At 31.4% G+C, this 21,770-nt stretch overlaps 1 protein-coding gene across 1 annotated transcript in view; it reads left to right on the top strand.

Moving 5' to 3' along the window:
* Cad99C (cadherin-99C) overlaps window positions 1–12,031 on the top strand; it is a 188,138-nt gene extending 176,107 nt beyond the window's left edge. The window contains exons 23-31 of the mRNA XM_068767495.1: window positions 87–240; window positions 645–940; window positions 1,652–1,879; window positions 2,515–2,780; window positions 4,656–4,874; window positions 5,696–5,822; window positions 7,530–7,632; window positions 8,520–8,829; window positions 10,655–12,031. Coding sequence (XP_068623596.1) covers window positions 87–240; window positions 645–940; window positions 1,652–1,879; window positions 2,515–2,780; window positions 4,656–4,874; window positions 5,696–5,822; window positions 7,530–7,632; window positions 8,520–8,829; window positions 10,655–10,748 — 1,797 coding nt within the window. The 3' untranslated portion in view covers window positions 10,749–12,031. The remainder of the gene's footprint in view (window positions 1–86; window positions 241–644; window positions 941–1,651; window positions 1,880–2,514; window positions 2,781–4,655; window positions 4,875–5,695; window positions 5,823–7,529; window positions 7,633–8,519; window positions 8,830–10,654) is intronic.
* The last annotated feature ends 9,739 nt before the right edge of the window (window positions 12,032–21,770 follow it).

The raw sequence follows: 21,770 nt of genomic DNA, 5'->3' as shown, positions 1-21,770 counted from the left end.
AAAATGAAGATTTTAATTATTATATTAGTATGATATATCATTGAGAATAATAGCATAAGATTTGTAAATAAAACTTTATTTCTCAGGTGGGTCTTGGTTTCGCGGATACTTTATATACAGAGCATGTAGCAGAGAATTCTCCAAATGGCACATTGGTCAGGATTCTACCACTATTAAACAAAAGAGAGCATTCACCCGATACACCGCTAAAATGTCGACTAACAGAGTCATCTCAAAAAGGTAAGTATTACAAAAAAAAAAACTAGAAACAGCCCATACGCGTTGTAAATTTAATTTTAATAATTAAATTATCTAGAAGAGTCACGCGATAAATCAAATAGTTCCTATACTTCATAGGTTTAAGTAATTAATTAGATATAAACAAGATTTCAATGTTAAACTTAATACATAAAGGGCACTGACAATTTTAAATTCTGATTAAATTATAATACATAAGAAATAGCAACATTGTTTTGTACTACGTTTGTCAAGGGCCTTGTTTACTTGAGTTTTTTCTTGAAAAAAAAATCCCCCCATTGTCTCCAAAATCCAATAATTGCAATAAGGACAAGGCCAAATAAAATAAATCTATAATTTATACTACCCTTACTTATTTTTTTATTAAAATGTTACAATTATTTTAGGTGTATTTTACGTGAAACTAACTGAAGAAAGGGATTGCGCTATTTATCTTAACACTAGCTCTTTGGATTACGAGACACTTACGGAGTATTCCTTAGAGGTCCAACTGGAGTCTATACAAGGCCTAATAAACCCGGACGCTAGTAAAGCGGTTATAAAAGTTCACGTGACGGACGCAAACGATAACGCGCCGGTCTTCGTTTTCCCTGAGCAGTCTACAATTGCAAATGCCAAGGAGAAATATTTCGCTATAGCTACCAAAGAAATGCTTCTGGGCACTAACGTATTACAAGTTAAGGTGAGTTTTAAATTTCTTCTTAAAATCAACATTTATATTACAGATATTAGGATCATGACATCGTTAATTGTATCGAAAGGAAATCTTGTATACAAAGTATTCTTAGTTTACAAAGCAGGATTGTAGCTAAATCTAATGGTAATAAATTTTAGTCCATTAAAAATATTTTACAAATTTTATTTGTTTAAGAGATTGCTTAATTTTGTGTAAAATTTTCAAAGTATTTTATTTCAAGACAAAACACACTTCAGTGTGTTAGTATCAATAAATTTATCATTAGAACCATGCCAGCCAGCTAAAAGACACCCACTTTAAGGCATCGGCCACAATCAAAAAACATCATGTTGATCAGTCTTCATCGATCCAACGACTCCCGCCGACTTTGTTTATTGTCTTTATCTTGTAATAAATTTTAAAAATGTACAAAATAAAAACTCGTAGAAAAACTATTACACTGTAAATTATTTTAAGATAATTATAAACTTTTTGTTTGAATTACGTTATTATTGTATTAAGAATATTGAGAAAGTGACCATGAAAAAAACATATGTTTGTTGCGAAACGAACCCACGTTGCTTCAAGTTGAAGTAAGCAGGGGAACTGTTCACTCTACGCAATAACGTAAATTACTGTATAGGGTATTCACCTACAGTATAATTAAAACTTATTAATAGTATGAATAAATAAAAACTGATAAAACATGTTTTTTAGGCCAAAGATAAAGATAGCGGAGATTATGGAAAAATCGAATATCAAAAGAATTCGTGGACGAAATCAGCTGAAGAGTATTTTAGCTTGGATCAAGACACTGGAGTCATATCAAACATTAAGACCTTCGAGAATGTTCCCCAAGATATTCTGCCATTTAAATTCAGCGTAACGGCTAGAGACAACCCTAATTCGCCGCAAGATTATAATGTTGCCAGAGCTTCTGTTGTGGTACGTAGATTTTCTATATTTTCGTAATTATTTGATAAAAAATAACTTCTGAAATTAAAATTTATAAATTGAAATTAAATGATTTATCAATTTATAACTACTATGCAAGTATTTTACGTACCGGTAGTGGTGGATTATAAGTGCTAATATAAGTACAAATATATTATAGTACTATATAAATATTATAATTAAAATTGATTTTGCAAAATGATTTTGTATAACACCTCTATCTACTTTTAAACAATCAAAATGCCAACCTTTGTATTTGAATTTTAAAGACCAGTTAAATGGAGGAATAAATCACAATTTTTCTTCGACTTAATATAACCACATTGAAGAATATTTTATTCAACTGACTCACTTAATCTACTTAACATTAACTTCGCTTAGTGATGCTTTAAATAATGACGATATAATTTTTGATTTTTTTCTATCACTGTTCTCAGCAGTTGCCAACTGAAATCAAATTTCCAGAACTGAAAAACTTTGCGGCACTCGAACTCCAAATGCATAGTTATATTACATAGATATTCTATTATAAATTGTTTGAGAGTACATCAGATAAAGCCGATGTCCCAATAATATGAACATTAAAAACCTACTAAGGGTACTAAAAATTATTACTTTACTTTCAGATAAATCTCCTACAAAAGGAAAACCAATTAGTAGTTGAAGTTGCAGACTTAAACGCGGAAGCGTTAAGAAGACGTGCTCGAAGTTTTCTAGGAGCTATAGAAGAGAAGACTGGCCTCGTAGCCGGACTGGAGAAGTTGACCGCCAGGCATTACTTAGGAGAGAACGGCACTTTGGAAAGCGACTCAAAGGGAACTGACGTGTGGTTGTACTTGGTCGACCCCAACACAGGAGCAATATTGTCGAGGGAATCTCAGTCGGTTAAAAAGTAATTAAATTTTATTGAATATTAAACCGACACATGACACGAGGTGGACAGATGAACTTTAACATTGTCGGCAGGCTGCTTCCAATCGGTCTTATTACAAATCTCTGAGAAAGGCCTTTGTCTCCCAATGGACATCTTAGTGGCAGAAATGATGATAGATAATAAACGATTTGTAACTTGTATTTGTGCACATAGAGTATATAACAGGTCGTTATTTATTAAGTTGGTTAGGTAGGGAGAGGACCTTGGTCAGTATAGTTGAACGCTAATGCATTGCAAGAGAACCTTTTCAAACATGCTATGCAGTTCGAGAACTCTGAGCACCGTACCCGGTTTTTCCCCTTAAATGTGATAGACCCATCCCGAAGGTGAATCCAAAGAATACTGAAAAGTCATGTCTTTTATTGCTTATAACATAAGGTAGATTTCTATTTCACATCATTAAACCTTCAAAAAATTAAGAGGCAATATGAAAAGACGGCATATTAAAAGTAAAATAGACTGATTCTTGAAATAACATTGACTCACAATGTGTGTTAATTTTATTTTCTACTAGGTTTCTGTCTATGGGTTTCTTTCAACCAAAATTACTCTGGATTACCAGCAGCATACATACGCTGTGGTAAACCGGAGTAATTTTGGTTCCTAACGATAGGAAGTTACGTAATTTGCAAGGGTCTGTCTAGATTATTAAAATCTTAGCTTTCACTTACCAAAGAGTATTCCTTCCAATTATGTAATTTACTTGAAATTTTAAGACGACGAATAACATTAGACAGATATGCATCGATGGATAACTTCTTTTATGCGCTGCCTATAATTTTGCCAACTTTCTGAAATAATGCTCTGTTTTGTTCCAAACCAGAGAATTGTAATTAAAATACAACTTCTTGCATAAAAAGTATAACTTCTATAATAGTAATATTTATTCAGTACAAAAATACGCTTTAAAATAGCCTCTGTGGATATTTCCCAGCTGCATTAATAGTGTAAGTAAATAGTTTGTGTTAATAGCGTTTACATTGGGAATGAGGACGCTTCGAAATAGAAAATCCCTTTGGCATTAACTTCACCGTTGTGTTATGTGTGCGAAAGTGTACTTATGAATGTATATGTGTGTGCATTTTTATACTCTAAATAAGAAACCTAGTACAAAAAGGTTCACTTATTAAAGCATTGTTATAGCGTTTCTTATATAAATGTCGATAGAGATAGGTAGATTGTTGTATCAATATATTTTTGGCCCCGTTTTAGGGCCTCTCGTAACCCCCTTCCATATGTGAGCAGGGATGTATTTTAGAATAATAATTTTTCCTCGTTATTTCATCATTCTTATCTTACATTCGTTTTGATGTCTACCATTCATTTGCTACCATTATTTTCCATACATGCATCACCTCATTTTCATCGCCATCTGTCCGGGATTCTACATTTACATTTATTTACTTTATTTCTTTGTTTTAACATTTATCTTCATCGTTTTTTTATTAATTCCTAATTCTTATTGCTTATTCTATTTCTTCCTAGCCATATGATAAATTAAGTTGGCCACGATTTTAAAATGTCATCAGAAGTAGAATTTATTTATTACTTTTAATAGTTCTTATTATTTAGTATCTTTCATTATTGTTCTTATAACCTTTTTCGGACACCCCGAAATCGATCTGGCGTGTTGTTGTTATGGTTGTACTGTATAAGTTGTATTATACAGCTGCCTGTAATATTTAAATCCAACGTACAATTTTAGCAATTCTTCTTAACGATAGGCATTCCTATAACCTTGTGAACGCTGTCTGTTTTATTACTGGTCGAAAAAAACAACGAGTTTGATCATCTTATTACTATTACACATATAATAGCGGTAACATTTTTCAGGGCAATCGAAAATGGAGTCCACAAAGCAGTAGCAGCACGATTGCAGTCTCCAGTGAGTGAAGTGCGTGCGCCACTTATCCCTACTGAACAGCCACAAAAGCCGCATATAGCAGCTGCCCCTCTTGCCACTGCCCTTCCGGCCGCATTGTTGGCACTAGCGGCCCTGGTATTGGTTGCAGCAACAGCAGCCACAATCTACATTTGTGCCTCCTGGAACAGGTCGGTTTATAAATCGCCAGAACTAAAATGCGGTCAATTTAAAAGTTCATTAGAAGTATTAAAATACCCCAAAAGCATAACTTTTTTTTGGTGATGATACAGCTAGGGACACATTTGTTGAGAGATTTATTACTATAATAAAAACATTTGCGAAAGTGACCCCAAAAACAATTTGAATTTGTCATGAAGTCTAAAAGGTTAAAGAAAAGGTTAAGTAAATTTTACAAGCTAGTTATATATACACCAATGTTGTAATGTTTGTTCTCTAACTAAATATTGAACACATCGCCAATACTGTATTTAAAATCAAATTTAAAATATCTCTATTCAATTAAGCATACATATGCGCTTTTGATGCGTAGATTATTTTAATACTATAAGTAATAAGCTATCACCAGTTTGGAAAGCTGATCTGTTATAAAGTGCCGGCCAGAAAGTCAACAGTTGAAATGAATGTTAAACGTAATTTAAAATTTTTTGATGTAAACGGCATATAACAAGTGTGTGATTGAGTCAACAAACTAAGATCCACACATTTCGATCATCTAAAATGTGCTGAGCGCTATGATGAGATTGATTTAATAATTTACCTCTAATTTTAGATTTAAAACTAAGAAAATAAAGGTTCGAGTTATATTCTGGAAGTTTATTATATATGCCTATACTCAAACCCATGAAGCGTTATAAGATATATATAGATAATATCGATATAAAGACACTCACACATTTATACATATATATATAACAACTTTTTGATATGTATAATAAGTACTACGGTCTAACAGAATTTATACTTGACTCGATTCGTGTACTCAATGCAGATACAAGAAGCACAAGGAGCAAGCAATACAGCAATACGGCTCGTTAAGTATGAGCATGCCCCCGCCACGTCCGCCGTCCGGCTATGAATCCAGCGAAGACGAACCGGCACCGAGATACGAAACGCAGGTGCGTCTGAAAAGAATTATGTTTTTATTATATTTAAGCACTTATAACACAAACAGTAACTCAAAAGGAAAACATATACACATAGTCATTGTGCACTAAATATGCCGACGTTATATGTATTGGAAGAAGTCCAAGTTTTTTTTAAGTAAATTCAATGTGCTTTAGATTAATTTGTAAAGAATGTATAAAAAGTAATAACAATGATTTATAATACAAAATAGTCATAATATTCTTCTGAAAATATTGAAAATTAAAACGTAAAAGAATATACATTTGACGTATATTCACAGCTGGTTAGAAATATATAATAGTCTACCGACAAGATAAATAATGTAAGGCAACCGGAGACAAAATTAGTTACAGTATAAAGGTCTTTGTTTAGGGCCCTTTAAACGCTTTGCTTAAATTCTATGAATCAAAATCAGGAAGGCAAGAGGAAATCACTACTTTTCCTTATCTAAAAAATGCTACAATCTACTCTTTTTCTTCTTCTGACTGAGCTACCAGAACCATGTCATTGATTATTTAACAATAATTCAAAATATAGAATAACAATGAAAAATAGTTTTGACTTTCTGAACTTAACCTAACCATATTTTTAAAGTAAAATATACTTTTAGTAAGCTAAAAACACTTAGTAACATGTCAAATGACATATTGTGACATATACTAATATTTAAAGTTACATGAAACATAAATAGTCAGATGCGTTTAAAAAACCAATTTGCTCCAAATGTTACATGATTATTATTTCATTCATTGATCATTGCTTCTATAAATGAGAGATAGATGTTGCACTCGAGTATTACAACGTTTTAATTCAATAAAATGTTATAGATTGTTCTTGGTTCTATTCCAATTTCGAGTAAAAATTTAATTTACAATGTAACATTTTAAATCTATTGGCTATAAAACCAATTAATAAATGTCGCAAGATGTTATCACTGTGTGATTATAGATGGTAAAGCAACAAATAGTAAATTAACTGTTTTATAGCTGAATTGCTGGCAATTAATTTATCCTACACCCTATCTAAAAATTTCTGGTTTCCGAAATAATGAATAAAGTAATAATAATATAGTAAGAGAAAATGTCAAAAAAAGAATCTTGCCATTTTCAAATTGATTATTATTTCCGTGCAGAGTTTGTATTGGCAGAAGTTTTTGTATGGCATATTCCAATAGGTTTGTTTTTTGAAATAGTAATTTAAATTTGGTTTGAAAAACACGTAAAAGCTTTAAATCTTTTATTATGCAAAATGAGCTATACATTCACTCAACAATCCAACCGATCTCACTGCATATTTATGTATACATTGGTCTAAAATTATTTTTTGTCTAAAGAGCCCAGTAGCTTTAGCATTGTTATTTGTATTTACATATTTATTTATTTATCTCTTTTATCATATTTACTTCTTAAATACCTTCATCTTTGCACCGCCCAAATGTTTACTACAAAACACCTTCGGCATTAAACTGGCTTTTACACTTTGTATAGTAATATACACGTAAGCACCTATAGTTTGGTCGTTGATAAACACTGGATGCAAGCCTATGGTTCCTATTACTACTGCATGAAGAAGACCTTTATTCAGCAGTGATGATAATGAGAAAATAATTTTTAATGTTAATGCTGGTATTTATTTACATGTTCGACTATACATAAATTTTATTAAATTTCATTTGGCAATAAAATTATTTGTTCCAGGTGTTAAATATGGCTGTAGACGACGCGGATTTGCAACTTGACTTTAGTCCAAATAATCACGCGTTCAACATACACAGTGTTCAATACATGTCTAAAGATAATGGTAAGTAACAACTTACAACAGTAGTTATGAATATCGAAATTATACTTATACACTGATATATGTAACTCTGTATAAAAATTATTTTCCGCACACTTTATATTTTCAAATGATAGAAAGTTTTAACACGTATATATTTTTTGGGTTTTGTGTAGATACCTTTTACACACCCTGGTCTTAAATTTGGACTGGTTTATTAGTGATTTTATGTCCAACCTACTGTTATTTTCTCGAACATAGGGTGTGACGAAAATGTCTTCGGAGCGAGTATTTTCCGGTAAACGATTTGAGCTCTCAAGTCACCGTTACTAGGCCACGATAACATATGATCACATCGTGTTAATATTTTCCTTGGGTCATTTTAGTGGAAGAATTTATAATAATTTTACGTTTTAATAGTATAACAAGAAGTTGATTAATTTTATATCATCAAAGTTTTTTTATTGTTTTTGTTTATTTTGCAATTTATATTTTAAGAAAGTTTAATGAGTCATACTTATGACTCATTAAACTTTCTAATAAATTCCAATCCAAAATTTCTCATAATAAATTCTAGTACCTACTAGACTTATTTTATTATTAGAATTACTGGGCATTATTTTAATGGTACAGATATATCAGTCCATCTGTCATTACCTTTAAAATGTCCAAGTTAAAATCTCAAAAACATCCATTGTTACTGTATCTTAATATCAAACGATATTATTTTAACGATAAAACGAATCTTTTATCCGGGAGCGATGGTGCAAAATAAGCCTGTAAGTACGTGCTAGAAGACGGACGAATAAGACCATACAGTTTTTCCAGTTAATTTACCACAAAATGACTTTTTTAGTGTATGTAGAAATTAATACTTAAAAATGTAATAAAACAATTATTGCTTGAAACAGGTGAACGTAGCCCAACGTTGTCGGAAACCGCAACTACCGCACGCGCCTCCAGCGTTAACGATAACGCAGCGTCGCTAAATAACCAGTCATTCGACAACGCGACCATAGCGCGCAATACACAAACGCTCAACCGCCGCACCCCCAACGCGCACGCATTGAACAACGCACTCGGTACATTGCCGCGTGCAAACAATGGTGTAGGTGGCGGATTGCTGGCTGCCACGCTGGGGAGGAAAATAAACAGCGGAAATCATAAGAAGAAATCATCGCAACCTATCATGGCGTACGATGAGATACCTGGATTGCAGAGGTAAGTTCGTTTTTCCTTCGATGCTTAAGGAACTGCGGAAAATAATGATTGATGAATTTGTACCGTCAAAAATTACAGGTGTTTACACTTTTATTGATTTAATGTCTTAATAACAAACAGCGAGCATATACAATACAATGGAAACAAGGTTTTAAGAAACGAGAACCTTTTAGGAGTCTACTCCTCTAGAGAACTACTCTAGTAGTTTTCTGTCCTAAATGTAATAAAAGGTTGATGTATTAAGTAAACCGTATGACGTTGCCTACGGAACGCGCAAAATTACATGGTTATATGTATATGTATAGGTGGAGGTGACTTACTATTCGAGTACGCTTTTGTTCCTCGTCGATCTCGGATTACGCCAGGAGTACATTGGCTAGTAGATGCTAAAATAGTTACCACCTGAGCACATGTCTGTTCCTTAAAAGTGACAATGATTTGGTGCCATAAATAGTATCGAGATGGTGTAGTCGGGTTTATAGAGATTACTACGAATTTACAATTTTGACCCTTACATAATGTCAACGGTTACATCACTGATGGCGTCCAAATTCAAATCTGCGTTCTCATTTGATATCGAACGCATAAGAATGATATAGCATAAAAATATTGTGACCGTAGTAGCTTGCAAGAGGAAGAGTGAACGATACAGTTATTTATACACTTGCGCAGCGTGTGAATTGTGGCGAAATTTGTCAACATTTTGTCCTATTGCACTTGAGCCGTTACTCGAAATATTAGGGGTACCGGAAAGTAATGTCACTTTCTTAAGTTAAAATCACTACATTTTAGCAAATTTTTATTTCTAATCAACAATATATAACTTCGTTATCAACAACCTTTTGCTAGTATACAAGTTTTCAATGCCGGAGCTGTAGAAATTTATTCAGTTTTTTTGTAAAATATGTCGACAAAAATGTCATTACTATTTGGTACCTCAAATACTATAGTCTGTAAACAAGACAATTACTCTATCTTCGCTTAAAGTGTGTCGTCTACCGAGATTTGCTATTAGAGTGGCAACATTAGTCTGATTATATTATCATTGTAATCAAATAATCGTAAGTTGAATAGTTGAAAAGATTTATGATCACATCTACTAGTTGAAGTCTATGTATGAATACTAATGCTAATTAAATAAAAAACATCTGTGGGTTGTAACGTGCTAAAGATATAACACTTAATCTGCTATGTTACTTGTTACGACATCGGTTCTGAATAATAAATCTATTCTCGTAGCTTTGTCCGGGACAGAGCAATTGTCTTTTATCGTACATTGACACAAGGATACAGGACATAAATTTCTTCTGAATTATATAGAATTAAATTGTTCATTTTCCGTTTTTCTTCATTTTTCTTATTTATGATACAATAAAGTTAGTAAATTTATTAAAACTTATTACTTATACAGCTATATATATTCAATTAGTATGGTTATTTTAATTCATATTTAATGTTTATGGCGAATTAAATTAAAAATTTAACTGAAAATTTTTAGATCACATAATTATTTAAATGCTGTAATTTGATTGTATAAATTAGGCTTCAATATTAACATAATTATTGAATAAGGTAGAGGATAAGTTATTTCGCAATTAATATGAAAATTCATATTTTAATGTCATCAAAACCAGCCAAATACAAATAGCGTCACAAAAGAGATTTTATAACAAATTTCTTCATAGTAACTTTGAAGACTTTTCTATATTTTCGTCTAATACGAAGTAGTGCAAACCAGTCTTTCGAACTAGAAAATTCGAGGAAAATTTATTTCTTAGATTCTAAGAAATATTTAAAATTTACGTCACGATTTTTTCTTTCACAGAGCTTCAGACAACGACAACGTGACATTCGGCAAGAGAAATTTCACCGGTTTCAGTTACAACCAATCTCCTGTCGAAACTACCACGGAACTATAGTTATTCGCGTAATGGTAAATAAAGACAAGACGCGGGAATTATAAAGTGGCATACAAAGTGATATAACGTTCCCTCCTGTATAGAGAAGTTCCAGCGCTCTGTGTTCAACGAAGAATTCTATTTTTGTAGGAATATATCCGTGTAGTGTCTCGTACATGTTAATAACGAATTTTTAGATAATTTTATAATTAGCTTAGTATTTAGTGTGCCTAGTCTTTCTCATTGAAGAGCAAATTGTTCATAATATCGATTTTTGTAAATAATAGAGGCATTATAATTGTATATTTTAAAAAAATTTCGTGTAACTAAAATCCTCGGTGAGCTACGAAACTTCAAATTTGGAACGATTCTGATCTTTTTGTATTCATATCGACTTTTATTTTTTTAATTATCATAAGCAATGCTGTATTCGCTGGACAGTATTGACACAGCGTTCTTTCGATCGCACCTCAGCAAGAGAGAGATATATATCATTGAACGGCGTCTATAATTGTTATTAAATTTAAAGATGCGTTTACATGGCCACTTTTCAATATGTGCGAGAAACATTTTTAAAACTATCCAGAAATTGGTTTCAGGTTTATTACATTAGAAATGAAATTATAAAATAAAGTTATTTTCGTCACTTAATCTATTTTTTCTTCAGCAAATATCAGTTGATGATATTCTAACACCAATGTAAAGGCATCCTTACTTCGTTAATTAACCAATAAGATGCGTAATTTTAGTATTAACTCTGTCGGGCGAATATAGTTGAGATAAATTCTAGTTTTAGTTCTCTATTCAGTCTTAATTATTCCCTTCGCTTTTTATCTAAGACTAGAAGACAAGTTTTCATTCCTCCAAAAACCTAGGTTTCTTTTTCTTTTCTCGTTGCAATTTATTACTGTTATGCAATTTATTGCTGTTTTTATTTTCAAAAATGTCGGGAAATCAAAAATCTTACCACAAAAATATTAAACATGTTTTTTAATCGATTTTTGATATAAGTTTCGTAGCCGATCGATTTTTTATTAAGGTATGAATGTGACATGAATGATATTCCATCTTGGGTATAACAGATATTTCTTATAAAATTACCAACGACATAACATCTGCGTTGTATTCTGTCCGCGAGTTATGTTTTGTACGAATTATGTGCCAGTTACTTTAAATCTTTTAGCTTTTAATGAACGAAATAATAAATATTTTTAACCTATCATAATAAATAGAATGCTCATGATTTTAATACTTTTTTTTAATAAAATCGGCCTTAAAAATGTGCCAAACGTAAAATAATATTTTTTTACAAATGATCATTAATATTTATTTTGTTTCGATTGGAAGTAAATGTTACCTAATGTTTACGTTCTTCTGTAAATTACTTGTAAATTTTTTATTAATATAATATTGATTATATTGTGTAAAAGTGTATTATATTTGTTAATATAATTTTCGGAATAAATAAATGTTTATTATTATACACATTCTTATTTGTAAACCTAATATTTTCCTAACCATGATTATTTTTACATAGATAATACCGCTTAGGAATTAACTCGTATGTTCGCTAAAGAGGTTTGGCGTATAATTTAGAGTGACTGGTAGAGAATGCCTATAAAGCATAAGCTCCGCCATTACACAAGTTATAGAACGAGATAATAAATAAATTTCACAGTTCTCACATTCAGTATTTTTAAAATATCTCTATTTTTATTTTCATTACAAAATATTCTCATTTATATATCACATAGTGTGAAGTGCAAAAAAGAGATTAAGATTTTAATTTTGGTTCTGGGAGTACATAATAAAATACTTTTCTATAGGAAACAAGGGGTTAGCGTAAAATTATGTTAAAAAAGTGATGGTAATAATAAAACAGTTATCAAGATTCCCCATTAAAATGATATCAGACATTTATTTTGGTTTGGGCGTGAAACCTTAGAGTGAATTTAGCACATTTGACGTTAGTTAATGAATGGTATAATATCCAAATGATAATATAGTAAACAAAATTGTTTTCGAATCTGTCACTGCAGATTTTGTACGGTCAGAAGTCGGCCTGTCACAATCCTAAAGAATTTTTTCTTTCAATTTTATTATTTATTATTTGAAAGTGATTATTTTGTACAAGGTATTGGAAATATGAGTAAAACTTTAAATTTTTTTTGCTGCCGAACATACACTCCTTTAAAGCTTTTACGTCTCGTCATGTATAATGTCATTAATTAAAATAACTAACGAAACCAAATTCACGTACCAACTATTCATTTTATTAAATCTCACAGGTCTTCTGTTTAGTTAGTATAAAGTCTACATAATCTAGAGCTACTAAAGTTTATTCCTATTTAAAAGCGACCCTTGTTTTACTGTGGACATCTCGCTGTCGACCCAGTAATGGCTTCAGTTAAATCTTGGATCGCAGATTCATTTTATACTGTATATAAATTCGAACGGATTCCGTAAACTGTTTTATTAGTGAATTGTTATTTAATGAGATTTATGTCGAGAAATGGAAATTGCGCCTTAATATTAGATATGACATTTGAAATGGAGTCTACAAGTTACAGTAAAATGCTATTAGTCAAATTGAAAACACGGCCGACATTTGAGCCACGAGTAATTAAATGCTGTCTGTCATCTTTTTATGAACGACTGTGACGCGAACAAATGTCGTAGAACCTAGAAAGAAATTAGATTAATTTGTTGGTTTAGCTAACAAATATGAACCCATACTCGGCTACCTACAGCCTAATCAGTACTACAGTGCTGATTCTTAGAAAGGAACTCAATGACCCGCAGCAGTGATTGGACAAAGCACTCACCGTTCTGAGCAGTATTAACACTTTGACATAACATAGTAATAAAACTTATAAAGAGATACCTTCAAATATAAAAATGTAGGCAAGTCAGACATTTTTCCATACTTCCATTTTAGGGTCATGCTAATGTACGAAAGTTGATAGTGCATAATTTTTGAACTCTTTTTTTGACATGGCTTACAAGCATTGCCCAAGTGGCATTTGCAACCACGAGGGCTCGCTGGGGAGCATCTGCTCCGGCCACTTCATGTTACGATTTCACCGGAAAGCTGACGAGCTCTTCGATCGCTTAGGCGAATGCTCCATAGCGTGATTAGGCTCCAGGGTCTTCACTAGAGGATCTCTGCTAGGGCTGTCACTCGTCGATAATACCCGTTTCGAGTTCCGACTCAAGGGCTTCTAGAACCGAACTTCGATTTGGTCGGTTGCTATTACCTGGCTTACATTATTACCACTTTGATAAGCGTCAGCGCTGGAAGAATTGGCGGAAGAAGCTCCTGCAACGCTATAAGTAAGTAAATAACAATGTACAAAATGTTTTTGTGTCACCTTTACGTGTTGTCACTTTCTTCTAATGAAAAATTTGTGTAAAAGGCAGTAAATCAACAGTGACTTTCCGTCAAAAAAAGATGTTAAGCTGTTGGCGAGCCCCGTTATCCATTGTGAAGTGGTCGCTTTTGTTATTTTGTCTCTCTGCAGTATAAAAAAACTAGACTATAAATGAACGGAACTTATCATTATATTATATTAGTCGTGAATGTTTTTCACAATAAAATAAATTTTATAGATAATTTATCAGCTAAGCAATTCATTTTGCATTTAGTTTCTTTTAAGCCGTTACCTTTAAAGCATTAATCGATTTACACGTATTCTGTAAAAATATTTTTTAGTTTCATAAATATATAATTTTACCCATGAATAGCGTACAAATCAAGCTATTTATATTTCATTTATTTACGGTTGGTAAGTAATATATAATAATTTCTTTCGATAAACGTATTATTTTCTTTTGTTTTATTATGTAAAATACGTAATATTTTATTTAACTCATTATGTTGTTATATCTAAACAAACCTTTTTTATTTATTAGTTACCTTCTAATTATTTTAAAAATTATGCGAGTACTATACTCGTAATATTTATCAGTATATATTACTTTAAATCTTAATCAGAAATATTTATTTATTGATTTTTATATAGACATTAATACAAATTAATTTGCATGTATATTGTAATGAAAATCTTAAAAAAATTAACAAATAAATACATGTATATACTTTATGATTAGGTGTAAAGCACTATCTCTTAAATGTCATAAATATCACAGACTGTTTTATTATAGAATTCATTTAAAACAGTCATAGCTATAGAAGTAGTAAAAATTAGTACAACGTCCGAACAAGCCTAAAAAGAAATGATAGATTTCATTCTTTTTTTGTACTTCAAAAGAGAAGTTAAAAGTTGTTTTTAACATCTGTATAGTAGATCAGAAATTAGAAATATAGGCAATATGTGCTTATAATTTTAAAATAAGGCCGGCCAAATTTATATGACACGAATTAACGTCCACGCTACTTCCAGTAACTTTAGTGAAGTTTATATGGTCATAGGACTTCAATGATATTTTAAAACTAGGTCTCACAGTTTAAATCTTGTTATTTAAACTATCTTTTTTATAGACGTGGAGGTAAAAGTTTTATTTTTAATTGGATATCTGTGATAATTAATTAACAGATCATTTATTAGCATTTATTATTTTATTATATTCACGTTTACAACTAAAAGTATTTTTTCATTTATAAACAGTGATTTCAATTAAAACAATAACAAAAGCACGTAATCTACAAGGTGTCACACCAGATGACGGGTGAAGTCTAAAAAATAACAGTAAATTTATTTCCTGATCCTTTACAGGATTTAGAGGATTATTTATCAAAAGACCTACCTTTTGATAAATATGTTATGAACTTTGATAAATTACACCTTCGCGTTAGTAAGTTTATGACATTTTATGTGGTTTCTTTTTGATTTAGGTAAGTAACATTCGGTCTGAATGAAAATACAAAATGTATTTCCCTACATTTACTTTCTGCATTTTTATTAAAAAAGTTAGTAATTATTTGTTTGTACTTATCGACTCAATTTAATTTCTAGTTCTTTTTTATTCTTCCTTCTCCTACTATAAATTCTGTTTATTCAGTGTTCATCTCACTTCTATCTACTTAAACATAAAGAGGAAGTAGTTCAGTGTAGACCTTCTTCGTAACACATGTTCCTGTTTGATCGTGATGGTTACGTTGCAGCCCTCCACCTACACGCAATACTTTCATCTCATTAGTGGTCTTACTTTTGTTCTTTTCTACTCTCATAGTCACTTCTTATTTTGTGTTATTGAAAGCAGGAATCGTGTTATGTGGTAATACAACTGACCATTCCCGATCGAGTCTTCCCACTCTAAGATATTGATCTTTGCTATGATTTCTGAGTCGTTAGTTTGTTTTCCAATCCCTTAGAGAGAAACTCAATAGTTTCCTGTATAAGGGAGTAAATAAATATTATCTTCTGTATCTATATTTCTATGGTCTGAAGAGAGCTGTAGATGAAAGTGTAATTTCTTGCTAACGCCGCATTATAAATAGTAAGGTCGTTCATTTATAATCTGATGGATGACATGCTAATACGAGTGAGCAATAAAGAAGATAAACCTAAGTGAACGGCTTGTTTATTTTAACCCGGAGATCACACAAGCTGTAATAAAAGTAGTTGTTAATAGTACTGATTATAATTGAAACTAAACTTAAACTTTTCGGTGTAAAATAAAATTAAAAATGTAAGTGCAATAACAAGAATAAAGTTGACTGGAATGAATTATAAATGTAAACAGCCCTTTGATAGATAACGGTAAATCGTCTACCAATCTCCTTGATTATGTTAAATCCCTTAATTTGGAAGAGGCTTATGCCAGAAGAAGTTTATGCCAGAGAAGACTGTAAGCTGATTAATGGTGATAAATATCAATTGTCTTATCTAATTGAAAAGTTGAGTTGAAAAATAGCTTTGCATTGTTTCGTAAATCTTCAATTAAAACAACATTGTTCATTCTGTTACGTTAGGATACGTCTTTATATCGTTTTTATTTATTTTATATATGTTTTCATATAATAGAATGCGAAGTATATGGTAAATCAATTTAAAATCTGAACACAAATTAAAACATAGGGTAATGAATTGTTAATTTTAAAAGTTTTATTATTTTTAAGTTAAAATCAATGTTATCATAAGAACCCAAATATGTAATACATAATTAAACTTTTCTGACCTAAAGAGTACTAAAGTTATCTGATTTACATATTAACCGACATTTTAATTAAATTCACTATTAATTTATTATACAATGTCTACTTGAGATACACCTAAGAAACAACGCCGTTTGTACTTGGAACTTTTTTATACTATTTTGGTTTTGCGTTTGTTTCATTCGCCATCCTTTAAATAAACCATATAAAATAATATTCTTTATTATTCGAATCAGTTATTTTTTGTTTTGAAACACATGCCCGGCGAACAAAAAGGAACTTAAGGAGTAAGATCCAAAATAAGAAATTACCCAATTGGCGAAAGGATTGAATATAATTTAAAAGTAGTTTACTGAATTATCTATCATCATCATATCAGCCGCTAGACGCCCTTTGCAAAGCAAAGAACTCTTCTAAAGATCATCACTGACCGATCTTTCGCTGCCCGCATCTAGCGTCTTCCGTCTCGTGGTCACCACTAGAGAATCTTTCGCACTCATCGGTTAAACAAGCGATTTGTGTCGCCCACTGCCACTTTAGACGTGCAATTCTCAGGGATCTTGGTTCTTCTGTGGATCTCCTCATTTCTGACTCTATATGGTTCTAAAGTATATATTCTAGTGTCATTTAATTTCAATCTCTGCCTGCTCTATAATGAACAAGTAATATCATTTTACAGGCATGCGAAAGTTTTATTCATATAATATTAATAAAATGTATATAGTAAATTGGGCATAGTTTTGTGTGAATTCATTCTCGCATATAGATATGCGTTATGCTTTAAATGTTAAGATATTTTTTGAAAGTTTCTCGTTATTATCAGTTTTGTAAATTATTTATTTTTTATAATAATGCGTTCAAGTTATAATTCGTGACACACGTTTCTTACTGACCCGTAGATATCGATTATTTATTACTTTATATGCACTATCTAGATAATTGTTTTAAAACCATAAACGCTGTAAATCGATTGCACAATGGTTATTGCAAATTTAACAAATGTTCGTTCAACAGACTTTATATCAGGTGCAAAAGTCAGTCCACATCTATTTTTAATGATCAGCCGGTGACGGTCTGCAGGGTCATTATTGAAAATTAATGTTTTGCCCACTGGATGATTCTTGTCACTGAATAAACATGACCCATTTTACACTACTGCGACACACATCAATTAAACCTGCTTAAATATTTTTAAATGTTTATTTTACATACTGTGTTTGAGTATAGGTTTTCAGTTTAAACTTTTTTGTAATTATGAGTGAATGTCATTATGGTGTGTAATAAATGTTTATATTATTAAAAACTATTTTTTTACGAAAACATTATAATATTAAAACTGTAATACCGAGCCACCGTCGCTAAAGCCTTCCGGTATCTTGTACAATATTTTTTAATACATGAGGTGACATTCAGAGTTCAGTCAAAGTTTGTTGAGCAGGGATATTTAAATATTAAAAAGGTTCTACTCCACTTTTAGGCGCTTATTCAACCCATTCGGAGGCCTTTATTTTACGGTGACGCGTCGAAGGGTTTATTCGGGTTTTTAATTAATAAATTAATAATATGTGTTGGTGAGTTAGATTGATCAGTTAATTTAATTTTTAAAAAACATTTTCATTAATATTAACTGTTAAAAAGTGAAAAAATAAAACTCAAATTATGGGGTCCGAGTGAAACATTCTTATCCAGAAATTCGTGTAAGGTGTTTCCCTGACAAAAGCAGTTGCATAGAAAAGCGCAAGGAAGTGCTGGTCTCCATTTGTGAAAGCATCATATCAGAATAGGCAGCTGATAAGGATAGGAGAGGGTCGATTCAGTTAATAAATAGAGTCAATCCTCACGTGTGAATTCCTAAGAATGAGGCTAAAGGTTGCACATTTAAGATGATATTATATATTAAGTCTTGTGGGAAAAGAGCGTACAAAAAGGCGCTTAGCCCAAGAGCTCAAGGGTAAAGACATTTTATGGGTCCGGAGTGATGACTACGGATGGTTGCAGAACGTATGAAATCCAACTATAGGGTGAACAAATGACTTTGTTAAGATCCTCAGAAAACTTTTTTGACTAGTATAGTGATTGCTGGGGTACGCTTATGTTCAGGAATTGATATCCAAAGACTAAATAGACTTTAAGAAATAATTATTTATTAAAATACATTATAATTTAAAGCGAAAAAATATCTACGTTAGTTAAGAAATTTGTATAAATTTAGACAAGTCTATCAAGATTGTATTGTCTATGTTTAGTCGTTAACTAAAGAGGATTGCATAACGTTGAAGAATTACTTCCGTTTGTCCGGGAGTCTCGTTTGGATTTACTATTCTCAGTTAAGTGAATATTTAAAGGGTACCAGGCAATTGAAATGGACACCCGTGACGTTAATTAAACTGTAATGCCCAAGGGTCATTTGTACAACAATTTGCTTTAAAAGTGGCTCAATTAATACCTTTTTAGATAAACCTAAATATGTGGTGACAATCGCTACTTGAAGTTTAGTAACAGACGACTGAAAAAGAAAATACAGTACGTTAATTAAGTATGTGATAAAAATAAATTTTACCGCTTCTTTTATATTTTTGTATTCTCGACATCTTTAGTGATTTGCAATACATTTAAACGATAAAAATATAATTCTTTGTTACATTCTCTCTGGATCGCTACTTACTAATTTTAATTAGAAAAAGCTTTAAGATCTACAAGCTACAGGATTTCCTCCATGAGGTGGACACAACCTCATTAAAATCGTTAGAAGATATTGGATGCAAAGCGTTTCCAATCGGTGCTATTGGAAAAATCCAGCCATGGGAAAGCCAATGCCCAGTTGTGGCCATACTACGGATGAAATAATGTTGATGAATTAAAATCTTTTTCTTTTTACAAGTAAGCTCAAGGTAAGGTAATCGTGATTGTGAGGTTAGGATACATTTTGCACGCATAGATTCATGGGCGATTCCATAATGGTCTTCAACATTCGTTGGAGGACCACAAACCCTTACCATTATACCCAGGTTCTATTACTATATAACTAGTGATATTTCTCTTGTAGAAAATCATCACCATTAAAGTCCACTGCTGATGATAGGCTTTTCCCCGAGAGATTTGAGATTATAGCCTCGCGTTTCTTTCTACTATATACAATAGCTGATACCAGCCACCAGCTTTGAAGACTGGTTGGTGTTAAAACATCTAACTAGCCGTAAATTAGATTCAGTGATTAATAAAACAAGTAAATAGACGAAGTTTGTGTTCCTTGAACAATAAATTCGAAACGAATTGAAGAAAACGTAAAAACAATGTATCAACTGTCGTCATAAAAATTTATTTGTACAGACATTACACTGTAATGTTTCTTTTTATGTCTTTGAATTATTTAAACGGTTTTGTTTGGATAGGTGTTTTTTTAAATTTAATTTTGTATATTTTTAGTCATTTTTATGTTGTTAAGAGTATAGTAATGTGTTATGTATTAGGTTAATAGTAATGTATTTATTATTTGAATACAAGTTTGCCCACCGAGAGAGGATCTTTCACAGAGAATACTTGTATTGGATTTTTTTTCAATTTTTAAGAGATCCAACAGCGTTTAAAAATAATTAAAATACTAAAAGAACTTTATCTTTAACATAGGCCAATTATAGGTTTCTCTAATTTACTTAAATATAATTACAAATCATTATACATGCCGTTAAACGGTTGTCTGCATTTTTTTTAAATTCAGAAATTTGGATGTAGCAAGTTTTGCATTACCTAAGCTATTTTATCACATAGCTCCAATACAGATAGTGATGATTACATATTTTTGATTACTGTTAGAGCAATATAATAGATAAATGGATTAGTCAAAGTAGTAATTAGGCCGGTGTCGTGCCGCTCCCGGAACGCAAATTTTATAGACCAATTGTGGGAACCTAATTTAAACATCAAAATAAATGATAACGTTAGAAAATTTTTGTCAACCGTCCATACAGGAGTAGCTTAAACGACTTAATTTTGGAATAATGTTAAATAAACTTAAGACGACAATGCATTCTGACAAACAACAGGACAGCGCAAAGTCCCGCAAAAGTTGTAGATTTATTATGTTTTAACAATTACCTTAACAGGTTGATAAGTGGTAATTGTAAGTCTCGTTGGAAGGTATAAATAATAGTGGCGTAGAAAGGTTGTAGTTACTTGAACCGCAAGAACGCTTTCTTAGACATTGACAAGACATTAACACGCTATTGGACGATCATCAATAGATTTTTAATAACTGTGTCTCGGAAGCATGTTGTATTCTCCAAAATTACATCGGTGATGTCAAAAAATTAAATATAATGATTTTTGTAAAATACTAGTAAGGCTATATATATCTCCGGCGTTTATAATAGATATAATAGCTAGATTTCTACAACATCAGTATTACAATCATGAAAAGAATGTTTCGACCTTAGGTCATTATCTAAAGTAGCAATGTGCAACAAGCGGACCGATAAATATGTTCAAGCGGTCTGTGAAGAATTTCTAGAAATGAATTTATTTTATCTATTATTTCTCGTCAATATATTGTTAATTTAATTATAAAGATCATAAAGATTATAAAGATCACTGATCAAAACTGAGTGATGCATGATTATGTTCGTACTTTGTATACATATGCTGTATAAAAAACCGGTGCCAAATTTCTTATTAAAATTTTCAAGTATGTTCGGTTTTCCGTTCTTATCTTGTTAATTTTTCTTTACGATTAAAATTGGAGTATTTTGTCATTATTATTTTTACTTACTAAATATAAAGATTTAATAAGTTTTTTGGTAACTAAATTATACAAAAAGTGTTACATTATGTGCGATCCGCAAAAATTATTAATGTTAAAATTGGCTCATCGAATAAAAAGGTTGCTCACTCCTGATCTAAAGTTCTATTATGTTTGTTTGTATGCTTTG

Source organism: Battus philenor, unplaced genomic scaffold, assembly GCF_028537555.1.
Source record: "Battus philenor isolate CCGP_79_NKW_IND1 unplaced genomic scaffold, ilBatPhil1.0.hap1 SCAF_10, whole genome shotgun sequence".
Classification (NCBI taxonomy): domain Eukaryota; kingdom Metazoa; phylum Arthropoda; class Insecta; order Lepidoptera; family Papilionidae; genus Battus; species Battus philenor.
This window is presented reverse-complemented; position numbering and strand designations above follow the sequence as displayed.